Source organism: Sinocyclocheilus anshuiensis, unplaced genomic scaffold, assembly GCF_001515605.1.
Source record: "Sinocyclocheilus anshuiensis isolate Anshui unplaced genomic scaffold, SAMN03320099.WGS_v1.1 scaffold140, whole genome shotgun sequence".
Lineage (NCBI taxonomy): Eukaryota > Metazoa > Chordata > Actinopteri > Cypriniformes > Cyprinidae > Sinocyclocheilus > Sinocyclocheilus anshuiensis.
The window spans coordinates 1,153,699-1,168,786 of record NW_015554147.1 but is presented as its reverse complement, the minus strand read 5'-3'; the positions used below and the strand labels follow the sequence as shown (position 1 = coordinate 1,168,786).

Sequence of the window (15,088 nt, the reverse complement as noted above, 5' to 3'; positions counted from 1 at the left end):
AAATGTCATTTTTTAAATATATTTTGCAACTTTAAAATGCTAAAATATTAAAAAAAATACATAGAAACTAGGAAAATAATACAACAGGTACCTGAATCGACCACAAAGCGCACTCCATCTATAGTGACTGAGGTCTCAGCAATATTGGTAGAAATGATGCATTTTCTCACACCAGGAGGTGCAATGTCAAACACCTGAAGGTCAAAATCCATACATAGAGAAATGATTTAAAAATAACATACCATTCAAACGTTTGGGGTCAGTAAGATTTTTTTTTTTAAGTTTTTGAAAGACGTCTCTTATACTCACCAAGACAAAACATTTATACAGTAAAGAAGAGAAAAACAGCGAAACCGTAAAATTGTGGAATGTTATTACAATTTAAAATAATATTTTTCTATTTTAATATATTTTAAAATGTAGCTTATTCCTGCTATGGCAAAACTGATTTTTCAGCATAATTTCTCCAGTCTTTAGTGTAACATGATCCTTCAGAAATCATTCTAATATGCTGATTTGCTGCTCAAGAAACATTTATTATTATTACCAATTTTGAAATCAGGTTTTGCTGCTTAATATTTTTGATATATTTTTTTTTCAGGTTTCTTCAATTAACAAAGTTCATAAGAACAGCATTTACTTGAAATAGAATCTATTACATTACATTATAAATGTCTTTACTGTCACTTTTGATAAATTGAATGCATCCTTGCTATTAATTTCTTTCAATAAAAAAAAATAGCATTGACCTTTTGGATGAAAAGTAAAAGAAAAGCAGAAATGAGAATCACTGATCAAAAGCTAATCAAAGAAACATCTAAAGCATAAAGATCGTGACGAATCCACCATCTCGCTGTCCTGAATGAACCTGCTCTGGTGCAGAAGTACCTTATCCTGCTGGGCCAGTGAGAGAGTGCTGTGCAGAGGGAGGACGATCCAGCGCTGAGTGTGTGTGGCGTATGTCTGACAGGCCTCCTGGATGGTGGAGATCTCAGCCACTCCGCTGAGGAACAGCAGCAGGTCTCCTCTCTCCTCCGGCGGGTACCGCTGGTCAATACCCTGCAGCACACGCAGATACGGCCGCGGGTCCAGTTTCTCCGAGCGGGACACCTGCTCTTCTGGAGGAATGGGCTGGTAGATCACCTTCACACACAAGCACAGAATACACTTACACCGCAATCAGTTTACAAAGACCCACACACATTGAAAAACAGTAAAGGATGCTGCGAGCTCACCTGAATGGGGAAGAGTCTGCCTGGCACCTGCAGAACAGGTGCACTGTTGAAATAGCTGGAGAAGAGTTTGATGTTGATGGTGGCCGACATGAGGACCAGCCGCAGGTCTGGGCGCAGGGGCAGTAGGGAACGCAGCACTCCCAGCAGGAAGTCACAGTGCAGGTGTCTCTCATGCACCTCGTCCACGATCAGCACCTGGTACTGGCCCAGGGAAGCGTCCCGCTGGATCTGCCGGAGCAGGAGACCCTCGGTCAGGAACAGCAGTTTGGTAGCTGTGGTGCGGCTGCTCTCAAAGCGGATCTGGTACCCAACCTGAAGATAGAACATACAAGACAAAATGTTTTCCCAACTAATTTTCACTTAGAATTAAAAAATAGTGTATATATATATATATATATATACATACACATACACTACCAGTCTTTTTTAATGTTTTTTAAAGAATTCTCTTCTGCTCACCAAGCCTGCATTTAATTGATCAAAAATACAGCAAAAGCAGTAATATTGTGAAATATTTTTTATTAATTGAAATAACTGATTTCTATTTGAATATATTTTAAAATGTAATTTATTCTTGTGATTTCAAAGCTGATTTTTTAGCATCATTACTCCAGCCTTCAGTATCACCTGATCCTTCAGAAATCATTCTAATCTGATTTGCTTCTCAAAAAACATTTATTATTAATATTATTAATATTTAAAACAGTTGAGTAAATGTTTTTCATTACTCAGTCCAGTCACATGATCCTTCAGAAATTATTCTTATATGCTAATTGCTGTTCAAGAAACATTTTTATGATATTTTAATCAATATTTAAAACACTTGAGTACATTTTTTCAGGATTCTTTGATTAATAGAAAGATCAGCATTTATCTGAAATAAAAAGCTTTTGTAACTTCAAAAACTTTTGACTGGTAGTATATATATACACTAGTTCTACTTAGTATGTCTGTTAACGATTCTAAACCCATACATAAGCATATATAATTATATTATATTGGTAAAATTATCAAATTAGTATTGTTTTATGAACCACTTTTATTTATTTGTACACAGATATTCAGAAACCCAAACGTGTAGAATATATACATAACTGAAATAACTGATTTCTATTTGAATATATTTTAAAATGTAATTTATTCTTGTGATTTCAAAGCTGATTTTTTAGCATCATTACTCCAGCCTTCAGTATCACCTGATCCTTCAGAAATCATTCTAATCTGATTTGCTTCTCAAAAAACATTTATTATTAATATTATTAATATTTAAAACAGTTGAGTAAATGTTTTTCAGGATTCTTTGATTAATAGAAAGATCAGCATTTATCTGAAATAAAAAGCTTTTGTAACTTCAAAAACTTTTGACTGGTAGTATATATATACACTAGTTCTACTTAGTATGTCTGTTAACGATTCTAAACCCATACATAAGCATATATAATTATATTATATTGGTAAAATTATCAAATTAGTAGTTTTATGAACCACTTTTATTTATTTGTACACAGATATTCAGAAACCCAAAGGTGTAGAATATATACATAAAATTATAATGTCAAATTATGAAATGAGCATTATTTTTTTTAACTATTTCAATTACTTTGTATAGTATTTCTGTTAATAATTTCTGCTTTAAAAATGCCATACCTAATGTCAGAGTTTCAACTAGCATATTCTATTATTATTATTAGCCATAATAGAAATGCTATGCAAATAGAAAATTAAGCCTGTTAACAGTTAAGAATGTTTGCATTCATTTGCATAACAGTTATGTACATTTTCATACCTAATTCTCATTTGCATAATGCCAAAAGTAATTAAAATCACCCTGTACTAATACTAGTGTTTTTTTTAACTGAAATGCAAATATTGTTTGTTTATTTGTTGTGGAAATAATATACTAAAGCGGAAAGATCTTTGTACCTTGGAGCCGTACTGGTTGAGGCTCTCAAAGCTGACTCTCTTGGCCAGTGAGATGCAGGCAATGCGGCGAGGTTGAGTACAGGCTATGTGGTTGAACCCTGATGCCAGCAGATACTGGGGCACCTGTGTGGACTTCCCACATCCCGTGTCTCCAGCCACCACCACCACAGGATGAGTCCGCACCAGCTCCACTATCCTGTCCCGGTACTGGAAGATGGGGAGGCTCTTCTGCTCCTTTCTTAACTTAGAAAGCTTGTTGAAGCTCTGCTTCTGGTTGAAATCTAGGAAATGGAGGAGGGCAAGACGGCAGTCTGTGATCTCCTGCCTGCCAGGACCAGAGGGGCCCCTGCGCCTCTTGTGCTCAGATCCTCCCAGGAGCTCCTCTATGTCTTTGGAGCACACTGAGATGTTGATCCTGTACCTGGCATCGTAATCCTTTGGAAGCCCCAGATCCACAGACTCAGACCTCTTCCTGTCTTTTCCCTCGTGTGATTCCTGCCTGCTGGATTTGGCTGCTGACATCTCTCTCTTGGCTCTGAATCTCTGGAAGCGCTCAAAGAAGCTCCAGAACTCCTTGTGTTCGGCGCTGCCCGTCTGGATGTAGTCATGCTGGCGGAAAAACACCTCGTCCAGCTGGGCTCGACACTGAGGACTGTCCCAGTCCCAGCTCCGACTCTCCTCTCGCTCATGGGACATCTTTAAGCAGAGACGGCTTTCAATTACTTCCAAGTTTACAACGAACAACTGTTCAAATATTCATACATCTCACATTAATTTCACATTATCATTGTTGGTATTTCTAGTAGATTTCTCTCAGGTATTGTAAAGCTCATTTGATGGCTACATTTTTGTCATATTTACGCTTCACGAAACCGGAGCGTTAACTTGAAGGGACAGTTCCAACTTCCTGGTCCGTCTGTGTTTACAGTCCTGTTCAACACATAGTTCCTACTCCAACAGCTCAAGCATTCTGAGCTTCACGAAACCGGAGCGTTAACTTGAAGGGACAGTTCCAACTTCCTGGTCCGTCTGTGTTTACAGTCCGGTTCAACACATAATAGTTCCTACTCCAACAGCTCAAGCATTCTGCGTATTGAAACGCAATACTACATTAAAAACAATAATTACTGTGTATGAAAAGCGTTTGTGGCGTGCAAAGAAGCCTGACTCGCTCTTGCACTAGCATATTTGTCTTTCCCCCCGCCCCAGGTATATGTGCAGTTAACATGACAGCCGAGTAAAAACGTTTTGAAACAAACCTTTTTACTCGGCTGTCATGTTAACTGCCATTAAAAACAATAATTACTGTGTATGAAAAGCGTTTGTGGCGTGCAAAGAAGCCTGACTCGCTCTTGCACTAGCATATTTGTCTTTCCCCCCGCCCCAGGTATATGTGCAGTTAACATGACAGCCGAGTAAAAACGTTTTGAAACAAACCTTTTATAATTTTTTATATAAATATACATACTTTTATGACCTCCCACTAACTGAAAGACTGCAAAGAAGATTGTTTTTGTACAAAATAAAATAAATCTCGTCACATACCACAGGAGCATTTAAATTACTGAGGAAAACAAACGTAATTTTGGTAAAACCTGGTAAAATTGGAAGTTTAAGGAAACGGATGATTTACAAAAAACAAAGAACGGTTGCAAAATAATTGTTCATTCATAGAGGTGTAATTCTTAACCAACTGCGTTGTTCAACACTATTAACAATGAAATGACAGGCTGTGTATAGGCCTACTATACTATTGACTGACAACATCTGAAATCATGCAAGTCTGTATTTAGTTATCAAACAAATCTCCAATATACAGAACATGAATGGAATTTGTACTTCTAGAACCGGTTTGTTGCACTCTTTTAGTAAAAGTATAACACATATTTCACACTGTATTAACCAGATACACATTTTATTTGTTAAATTGTTAAATCACGGTGGATGAAACAATGCTTTTTGTTTCTAAATGTATTTTTAAAGTGTTAAATGTAATCCCTGAATCAAATTTAAAGCACTCCAGACTTCTTTTCAAGTGTTTCCATGTGTAACTCAAACTTTGTTTAAAATCACATTACATACATACATATTGCACAAGTCATAAAACGACTGAAGATGTTCACATTTAAGTATGTGAGTGTGACTCCAGAAATACACACTCCTTGAACCAAAGGAAAACCGAAGGTACAGACCAAAACTAAAAACTAAATCATTCACATTCAAATAATTAAAGCTTCACTTTAAGAATGTAGAAACCACAAAACCTTTAAAAGGAGAAAATAGGACATTTATTTACACATCTTAAGACAGAATAAAACCCTCATACCGCTCTCATAAAATATACAAACATATAAAACAACTGTTAGACAAAAAACAGGTCAAAAGTCCATCCCTCTCTTCAGCCAGGCTATGCTGGGTTATTCCATGTATGCTATTAAAACATTTGCGACCTGAGAAAGCAAAACGGTTCATAAAACTTCTCACAGTTCATTATAATCTTCGAGCAACTTATACTCCTGTCTTCTCCTTGATCCAGGCCCTGAATTTTGGCACGTTTGTGTAGATGCCAGGCTTGTCTCTGCGAGCACAACCATCACCCCAGCTCACCACTCCCGCCAGGTACATACGCTCATTTGATAAAACAGACAAAGGACCACCAGAATCACCCTGAGTAAAGAAAAAGGGTGTTAGTTATGTTAAGAGATGCCCAATATTCAAATTCTGACTGATATCAAAAAGCAAATAATCATTTTTATTTTATGGGGAATAACCAATAAATATAAAAATTCTATAGACTGATATTAAAAGTCTATAGTATTTTGTCTAAATAAATAAAAAAATGTACCTGTAGAAACAAAAATCAATGATTTTAAATGCTACATGAATGCACTGATATTAAAATTCTGGTTAATAGCAAAAAGCTAATAATTTTCATTTTATGGTCAATAACCAATAATAGGCTGATATTAAAAGTCTATATTATTTTGTCAAAATAAAATAAACATTAAAAAGTACAAACAAAAATCAATGATTTTTATATGCTACAGGAATGCACTGATATTAAAATTCTGGGTAATACCAAAAAGCTGATAATTAAATTAATTAATTAAATATAACAACAACAACAACAACGATAATCTCTATATTGTATGATAATCAATAAAAGGCCAATTTTAAATTCAATACTACTTTAAAAAAAAAAAAAAAACTATACAGTAAAACACTAAAATATTTTTAAATGCCTCAATTGAATTTAGGCATCACATCATCATGTACAATATGAAAAATCAATATTAATTTTGAGATTTGACAAAGATTACGTTGAACAGTGTTATTAAATTATTATTAGTATGTCAGCATCAAAGGCTATTTTCATGGCAAAAACAATTAAAAAAATACAAGTATAACAAATACAATAAAAACCAACAAACAAGTTATATCACACAAGATTTTTTACAATAACGTGATTAAAAAGTCTAAAACTTTTCCTGGCAAACTTTTACTAAATAACTCTTTAAGTGAGTTCACTTCATAAAAGAGTTTTCTCTGTACTATTCAATTATTAGTGTTTTTTAAGATCAACTTTAAGTGAGCATTATATGATGGCAAAAACAGATCTAAATCTAAAAATAGGGAAAATGAGCATTAACAAATAAATATCCAATGTCGACCAAAACTGATATTGTAAAAAAAATTAGTAATAAATAAAATCTCTAATACTGATCACTAAACCAAATAATTAAATAAACAGAAATAAAAATATACATGCTTTAAAGGGAAAAACAATCATGTGTACTTGTATGTTTAAAGCACTTGCAGTGTGCTTCTGCTCCATTCATCAATGGACTTTTAAGCGGCGTATGAAACCCACCTGGCAAGCATCCACTCCTCCTGACAGAACGCCAGCACACGTCATGCGAGATGTGATCTGACCATTCATTAGTTCGTCACACACCGTGCTGTTGATGATGCGAACATTCGCTTTCTGCAGCACAGTCGCTCCAGAGCCTGAAATAAACACACACACAAATCAAACACCAAGTTAAAGAACTGAATCCCTATTCATCATTAGTTCATATTCACTCAGGTCCACTATAAATATTAGCAGTTACAACTTTTAGTTTTTATAGTGTATTAGTAAATGTCAAAATCAACTAACTAATAACAGACAGCATCACTGATTATAATGAGTTCTATAGTATTTTGTCGCGCCGCGCCACGCCGCTCGCATCCGGTGTAGACGGTGTAACATTGGTTTCACAGAACTAATCGTTGCCTGGGTTGCGTACGTATGTGTGGGGCGGAGCTATCAAAATAGGGGCGAGACCCTTTTGGGGTAGGGGCGTGTTTGTTTTGGTGATTTCAAATGTCAACTTTGGCTACCAGAAATCGCTTACCCCACCTTTAAGATTAATAAATGCTTTAGAAGTATTTTTCATTGTTTATGTGAACTAATGCAGTTATCTAATGTTAAAAAAATGGAACCTTATTGTAAAGTGTAATTGATAAGAATTTCTGATCTTGGGGTGAAATATGGCAGGCTTTGTGAAAGGTATAAAGCATTATTGTGTGGCTCTTTTACTGACCCCCTTCTCTAGTGGCACCCCAGCCGGAGATAGAGACCGTTTCACCAGCGGGGAAGACATCAGTGGCAGTGGGCAAGCAAATGGGTCGAATGGTCGCACTGAAGGTCACGGGTGATTCCAGCTCCATCAGAGCGATGTCATTGTCATAGGTGTGGGAGTTGTAGTTCTTGTGAGGAATGATTTGTTTTAGCAATCTCTTTGTTGCCTTCTGTTTCTCTCTTTGTGTGTGGAGACCTAAGTATGCTTCCCATGTGCCCGGCTGAGAATATCTGTCAATTCATCAGGTGTACAGACATGAACATTTTCTCTTCCATTCTAAATGTCTAAAGTAAGAAAACCAATGTAACTGACAAATTAATTTACGAGTGTACTGTTTATATTAACCTTTTTAAAGCAGTGCGTAAAGCCACAAACAAAACAATGTTTTACACAAGACGCATGCAGTTTTATTTTTTAACAGCTAGAACTTCTCAGAACTTTTGCTATTTAATACAAAGATGTTCACTTTTTACATGACCATTTCTAAAGACATCTCTTCTGCTCTCCAAAGCTGCATTTATTTGAAAAAAAAAAGTAAAAACAATAATACTGTGAAATATTTTTACATTTTGTTAATAAAATATTTTCTATTTGAATATTTTTTGTAATTTATTCCTGTGATGGCAAAACTGAGTTTTCGGCGTCAGAAATCATTCTAAAATGCTGATTTGCTGCTCAAGAAACATTTCTCATTATTATCAGTGTTGAAATGTTTTTGCTGCTTAACATTTTTGTGGAAATCGTCATATACTACCATTCAAAAGTTTGGGGTAAGATTTAAAGATTAAAAACAAGAGAGAGATTAATATTTTTATTCGGAAAGGATATATTAAATTGATAAAGTGACAGTAAAGACATTCATTAGGATTTCTATTTCAAATAAATGTTGTTAATTGAACTTTTTATTCATCAAAGAATCCTGAAAAAAAGTATATTTTTTTTTAAAAAAGAAAGCAGCAACAACTGTTTTCAAACATTGACAATAAAGAGAACCATTATTAACTGAGCACCAATAATAACAGATAACAATTGAGCAGCAAATCATCATATTAGAATGATTTCTGAAGGATCATTTGACACTAAAGACTGGAGTAATGATGCTGAAAATTCACCTTTATCACAGCAATAAATTATATCTTAAAATATATTCAAAAAGTTATTTTAAATTTCAATAACATTTCACAATATTACATTTATTACTGTGTATATATTCAATTAAATGCAGCCTTGGTGACGTCTTTCATAAACATAAAAAAAAAAACCGTAATTATTCCAAACTTTTGACCTGTAGTGTAAGTGTCCAAACAGTTTTTGAAGCCAGTGTACTGAGACATGTTTAGTTAATGGTGCAGTTAAAGAAAGAAAAGAGAAAATTTACTTGATGTTGGCATCGTCTTGTACGCAGTGGGCAGCCGTCACAAGCCATCGTTCACTGATGATTGATGCGCCGCAAACATGTGCAGTGTTTTTAACGTGCAGGCTGACCTGCCATGGGAACTCGCCCACATCCGCTTCCAGCCCACCCACAATTCGAGACTTTGTGTAAGCCTTCTTACCACAGTCTAGAGGACAAAGAAAGAGCGAGAGATAGAAATCAGTGCTAAACAATGCAGAATATGTGTCGAAGAATAGATGTGAGGAAGTGGAAGCCACGCACTGCAGTTGGACTCGTCTGAGCCATCGTCGCAGTCATCTTGCCCATCACACATAGGGTTCGGTTTGGTTATGCATTTGCCATTACCGCACATAAACGTTGAGCCTTTACAAATATCTGTATGAAAGGATGACAACACAACGAGAACATATGAAGAGAAAGAAACTGCTTTAAGTCTCCAAATGTTTTCGAAATATATTCTCTGAATAGTTTTGAATGCAATAAACAATCAAAATAATACTAAAATAAATTGTATTATTCTTTATCTAACATCTCATCACCTCTTGAACAGCCGTCTTCATCTGAGCCATCTTTACAGTCACGATTCCCGTCACACTTCTTCATCTCTGAGACACACTGATTGTCGTTGCATTTAAATTCTCCAGTCTTACAGCCTGCCAGAAAAGAGGACAACTATGTTAAACCAGGTGAGGATGTGTTTCTGAGTGGGGGAGAATGAGGCAGAGAGAGAATACAGAGGCCCATCAACAGACAGCATTTGGTCCTCGGGTACCTCTGAGGAAATGGGTTTCAGAGTAGTTTCCAAATCACAATAATGTCATGTATTGAATTTGCTCAATACATTTCTAAGTCATCTCCTCTAAGTTATCAAATTTTGGCTGGAAACCTGTTGTACACAATCTAACACATGCCTTCTGTCCTCTGATTGATAGTTCCTTTTATTTTATTTCATTTCATTTTAGTGTTATTATAAAAACGGCCTCCTTCAGGTCATGGTACACGTGTCTTTTTACTGTGAAATCTTTTTTTTCCATAAAGTGAATGGAAGACTAACTTTTATATTGTTATTAAAGATGATAATTTACTGGACGGAGGCAATTTAGGTTTACTAGATTATCCTTTTTTCTTTTTTTTTTCTTTTTAGAAAAATCCAGTTAAAATGTGAGTATCAAATATGAAACATTAGGTTTTTGAGGAATGTTTATCCCTCAGTCATCAGTTTTGTATTGGATTATATGTTTTGCCCCCCATAATAAAAAAACCAAGTATTTAAATACCTTAAAGTACTTAAATAGGTACAAAGTGACAAATTATATTTATAAGCACTTTATGCAACTAGTTGGTTACACTGTTATAAAGATCTCACTGATTCACATTACAAGGTATCAGAATTTCATTTTTGGTGTATAAATATCAGCATCTGCACCAAATTGCATATTTTTTGCCTCTGAATAAAATTGAGGTGTTTTTTCTTCCAAGCTCCGTATTCTCTTATATAATACTATATTATCCATAAAAGCATTTATCTAACTATTATTTCATATGACAGGATTTACAGAGTTAACTAGCATTACTGCATTATAAAAACAGATAATTAATTATAGAAAATAATAGAACTGAAATGGCATAATTAACGAATTTCAAATGTTATATGCTTTATATATTCTCCACGGTCCTGATTAAAACTAGAAATCTAAAATGCTGATTTCTTGGTAGAAATAGCGATAAATATTTTAAAAAGCCTATAAATAATACATCTATGCTGTTTTCTAAAACTGAGATGATTATGGTATCTTTGTATACTGAATGTTATGAAATCAATTAATTCTCCTGTGTCTTCATGCCCTCTCGTTATATTGGCTGTGGAGGCAGCATTTCTCACATTTGGATGCATATAGAAGGAAAATTGAAAGAAAAGACTGAGAGAAAGGAAGAAGGAAAAGGGTCCTACCACAATTAAGTTCATCTGTATCATCTCCACAGTCATTTACGCCATCACACCGCCATAACATCGGCTTACAGACCCCGTTTCTGCACTGGATCATGCTGGCATCACATTCTGAAATCCACATTCAAACACTGTATATCTGAACTCAAGTTCATATTCAGAGAGCAAGGGTGTAATTCTGTGTGTGAATTTAAGACAATGTTCACTGCGCACTTACTGCAGTTCCTCTCGTCTGTGCTGTCACCACAATCGTTCCAGCCGTCACAGCGCAAAGATGGGTTTACACAGCGTTTGTTGTCACACTGGAACTTATCCGGGCAGGCTGAGAGATTCAGAAACTGAATTTACTTTTTAATGTTCACACTGACACCACTTTAATACTGGCATCAATTAGTCTATTTTTTTCACCTCAGGCCAGACTGCTACTAATAAGCAAAGGTTTGACCAATTTTTTGCTAGGTTTTACTTAGGCCCAATCCCAATTCTATTTTATACCCCTTCCCCTTCACAGGGTTTAGCGATTTATAATTATTGGGGGGACTAGCCCCCCTCAATGTCTACTGTGGTTATCGCCCTGATCAGACATGAAAATATGTTGTGGCACTAACGTGCAGTCTCTAATGATATGACGTTAGCAAACTTTAGCAATTTTTTGCAAACATTTCTTTGAGTAACATGACCGTAAATATGAACTCACGATTGAATGTAACATAAAACAAATTATTACTTTTCGTTAAAATCTTTATTAATGCCAAAAATGCTTACATTTATGTGTCTTTTTGTGCAATCGGGCAGCCATGATGCCCCTGAAGCCGGTTTACGCTGAGATAATTCATACCCCTTCGTTTGAAGTGTGGTCCCGAAAAATCTTCGTTTGAAGGGCTATCTGGCCCTTCCCCTTACCCCTACCCTTCCAACCAAAAGATAATCGAGACACCCCTACCCCTTCACGTGAACGCGGGAAAGGGGAAGGGCTAAGGGGTAGAATTGGGATTGGGATTGGGCCTTAGTCTGTCTTACTTACTTATTACTTTATGTCTTTACTTACGGTCAGTGGGCTCAAAGACCTCATAAGTGGCGCTAAAACCTCGATCTACTTGTGATGAATCCGATTTGAACACAACAGTCATCTTGTTACTGTTGACGGTAACCATGGTATTAGCAGGCTGCTGCCCACACAATGTGCTGCAAAGAAACAAACAAGCATGTGCATATGAAACCTCCAACTAAATGACTACAAGCACTGGTTCAAACCCCACAATAGTCGATAAAAAAAAAACAAAACCTAGAACTAGATGTTGGTATAAACCTAATCCTCCACAATTACAGGATTGGATTGATGTTTAAAAAAAAAAAAATGTATTTACCATGGAGAAAATTCAGTTTTGTGAACTTTCAGAGAGATACTTTTCTTGATTACTGTACCAAATTGGATTGAATACATAACTTCTACTGAACTAAGTATGTTTTTGCTATAGAATGAATGTTGTATGAGCTTTTGTGATTGTCGTGACTTCTTAACCCTTCTTTGTATATAGTTTTTATGTGCTGAAATTGAAGATAATTTAAAGAAATATACTGAATTGTTAATAATATGAACTTGTCGTGTGAGAAACCTGTTACGTTTGATTTCAAGATAAAGGATCCCTGCTTTAGATGATAAATCTCATTAAAGAAGATATTTGTGAGTTGTAAAAGTTGTAAAAATGACAAACATCAAAGAGACATTGTCAATTGTTTCCTTTACACAATTAAAACACAGTACTTGTTCCACGAGCTTTCCCCATCATGCCCTTGAGATGAGCAATACATGTGACTATACTGGCATTAGTCAGAATTAGCGATTTATTAATTTATCCCAGAATATTATCTGAGAGGAAAAAATAACACTATAATTTTCAGCCTTATAATTATATTTATTAAATATCTCAATATTTATGAACTAAAATGACAAACTACGAACCGCTCATTTACCATTTTTTTTATATAAATTTCTTACTGAATATTTTGGTTTTGTTTTCCAGTAAAATATCTCGTCATTTAAACTAAATACTTTTACAGGAGAAGTGGAAAAAACAAGAAAATATAACTTGTTTGCCCATTTATTTAACCTTCTTAAGCCAATAAGGATTTGTTTCTTGCTTCAAGCATAAATCTAACTAAATCTTATTAGATTTTTCTGAAGACAAAACATTTCTTGTGTCACCTTTTCTTCTCAAAATAAATATATCTTCTTTTAAAGATGTTTCGACACTTTTTACTAGAAAACAAGACAAAAATAGAGAGGAAGATCCAAAAGAAATGCTGCTATGCGATTTATCAGCACACTTGGAGGATCATCACCCAGCCAATCAGATTGAAGGACCAGAACTAACTGTTGTACAATAATCAATTTTGTGAAATGTCTAAATGAAGTTTTAAATTACTGACCTTTTACCAACAATCTGCACATAATCTCCGGAGCAATGATTCAGACTTCCTGTAGAAACCATGAACTTGGGGAACCTTAACTTGACGTATTTACCATCAGGAACCTTTAAACAATAGAGATGGATCTAACACTGTTATAGAAGTCGTTCAACATGACATTTACTGGTTCAAAATGAGTGTCTTACCTCAATGTCCCACTGACATGTGGTGTTGGGTGGGTAATAACTGGGGAAGTTGGGTGATTTAAAACTACCAGAGGTTCCACTCAATTTACCACCACATGTAAGTTCTGTTAAAAGGGGAGAAAGTGTGAGAGAGAATTAGAAAGTTCACAATAAAGCATACTTTATTATTATAAAAACACATTAATCAGTCAAATATGCTTTTGTTCAACCAGCCAGGATTCATTTTTACCGCTGCTATCGTGACTGATCTGAGTGACACGGGCTCTGAAACCTGGAAAATTCCCTTCTTCGTTGGTTACCAAGGTGACCAGCATAACATTCCGGGACGAGATGAAAGTTAAGGGATTACTGGGAGAATAAAAGCCACACTCCCTGTTTGAGAGAGAGAAACTTTAAAATTTCACAGCCTGATATTACAGTTGCATATAAAGCCACCAGATGGTGCTACATCTACAAACAAGACACACAATTCCCTTACTCTTCCATAAGGTGTTTGTCCATGGCGACCAATGAGTCATACACTCTCACAAAGTCATTTGAACAGTCTTCTTCCAGGTTGAAGGTGTCAAAAGACAACTTTAGCATGTGGCCTGGGTCTCCCCGAAGCTGCCACTGCACAAAGGAGTCTGGAGCATAAGGTTTGTCAGGGAAACCTGGTGATGTAATGATCTCTTCAGCAGAACTCTTGGCGTGCTGGGCATATTTTATACTTGCTGGAAATACAGAAAACAAAAAGGTTATTCTTTCTTACACATTTATTATTGGATACACAGTACATTAATGAGTATGAATGTGCTTAGGGAATTCTGTTCTGTTCCAAAACCTACTGAACTTTGGTGCCTATGATTTCCACTATGCGGAAAACACGGACAGAATTGCAGAATTCAGTCATATAACACAGAATGTCATAAAATTTGGCAAAATGAGAGTTGACCTCATGAGTATTTTACCATTTTATTTGATAAAACTACTGTCAAATACACAACTGCCAAAATAAAAGTTTAACTTAAAAATTCTAAAAAATATATATTACTATTGTACAGTAGGATGTAGTTCCCAAAGTAACAATAATACAACTTTTTTTTTTAAAGAATACCACAATTTCAACAATGTTTACATTTGGATATTATTCCTGTCAGGCAGCTCATTGTTTGCCAAAATATGAAAGGAGCTGTTCAAATTTCATTTGATTACATAGATTAATTACATTGTTAAAGTTGTGTGCATTCATTTGATTACCACACTTTTTGATAATACATAAATAAATAAACAGAATAGAGATAAATTAAAGCAAACAAAACAGAATTTCTATAGAAATGAAATATATATAATAGAAAATTATATAT

At 35.2% G+C, this 15,088-nt stretch overlaps 2 protein-coding genes across 11 annotated transcripts in view; both read right to left on the bottom strand.

Annotated features, from left to right (window-relative positions):
- The window catches only part of dhx34 (DEAH (Asp-Glu-Ala-His) box polypeptide 34), a 17,988-nt gene extending 13,737 nt beyond the window's left edge, over window positions 1–4,251 (bottom strand). For 2 of the 6 annotated variants that reach the window (XM_016463283.1, XM_016463278.1), the window contains exons 1-4: window positions 3,159–4,065; window positions 1,236–1,547; window positions 889–1,143; window positions 92–194 (exon numbers count right to left, since the gene is read on the bottom strand). In XM_016463283.1, coding sequence (XP_016318769.1) covers window positions 92–194; window positions 889–1,143; window positions 1,236–1,547; window positions 3,159–3,854 — 1,366 coding nt within the window. In that variant the 5' untranslated portion in view covers window positions 3,855–4,065. Of the gene's footprint in view, window positions 1–91; window positions 195–888; window positions 1,144–1,235; window positions 1,548–3,158; window positions 4,066–4,144 lie in introns of those variants that run through there. The other 4 variants (XM_016463281.1, XM_016463279.1, XM_016463280.1 and 1 more) reach the window with 4 other exon arrangements.
- A 1,172-nt stretch (window positions 4,252–5,423) lies between these two features.
- The window catches only part of LOC107670627 (suppressor of tumorigenicity 14 protein homolog), a 19,044-nt gene continuing 9,379 nt past the window's right edge, over window positions 5,424–15,088 (bottom strand). For all 5 annotated transcript variants that reach the window (XM_016463286.1, XM_016463289.1, XM_016463287.1 and 2 more), the window contains 13 exons: window positions 14,221–14,455; window positions 13,972–14,114; window positions 13,743–13,846; window positions 13,558–13,661; window positions 12,176–12,312; window positions 11,345–11,449; window positions 11,131–11,238; window positions 9,719–9,832; window positions 9,441–9,554; window positions 9,162–9,345; window positions 7,745–8,013; window positions 7,030–7,166; window positions 5,424–5,825 (listed from right to left, as the gene is read on the bottom strand). In XM_016463286.1, the coding sequence (XP_016318772.1) occupies window positions 5,667–5,825; window positions 7,030–7,166; window positions 7,745–8,013; window positions 9,162–9,345; window positions 9,441–9,554; window positions 9,719–9,832; window positions 11,131–11,238; window positions 11,345–11,449; window positions 12,176–12,312; window positions 13,558–13,661; window positions 13,743–13,846; window positions 13,972–14,114; window positions 14,221–14,455 (1,913 nt within the window). In that variant the 3' untranslated portion in view covers window positions 5,424–5,666. The remainder of the gene's footprint in view (window positions 5,826–7,029; window positions 7,167–7,744; window positions 8,014–9,161; window positions 9,346–9,440; window positions 9,555–9,718; window positions 9,833–11,130; window positions 11,239–11,344; window positions 11,450–12,175; window positions 12,313–13,557; window positions 13,662–13,742; window positions 13,847–13,971; window positions 14,115–14,220; window positions 14,456–15,088) is intronic.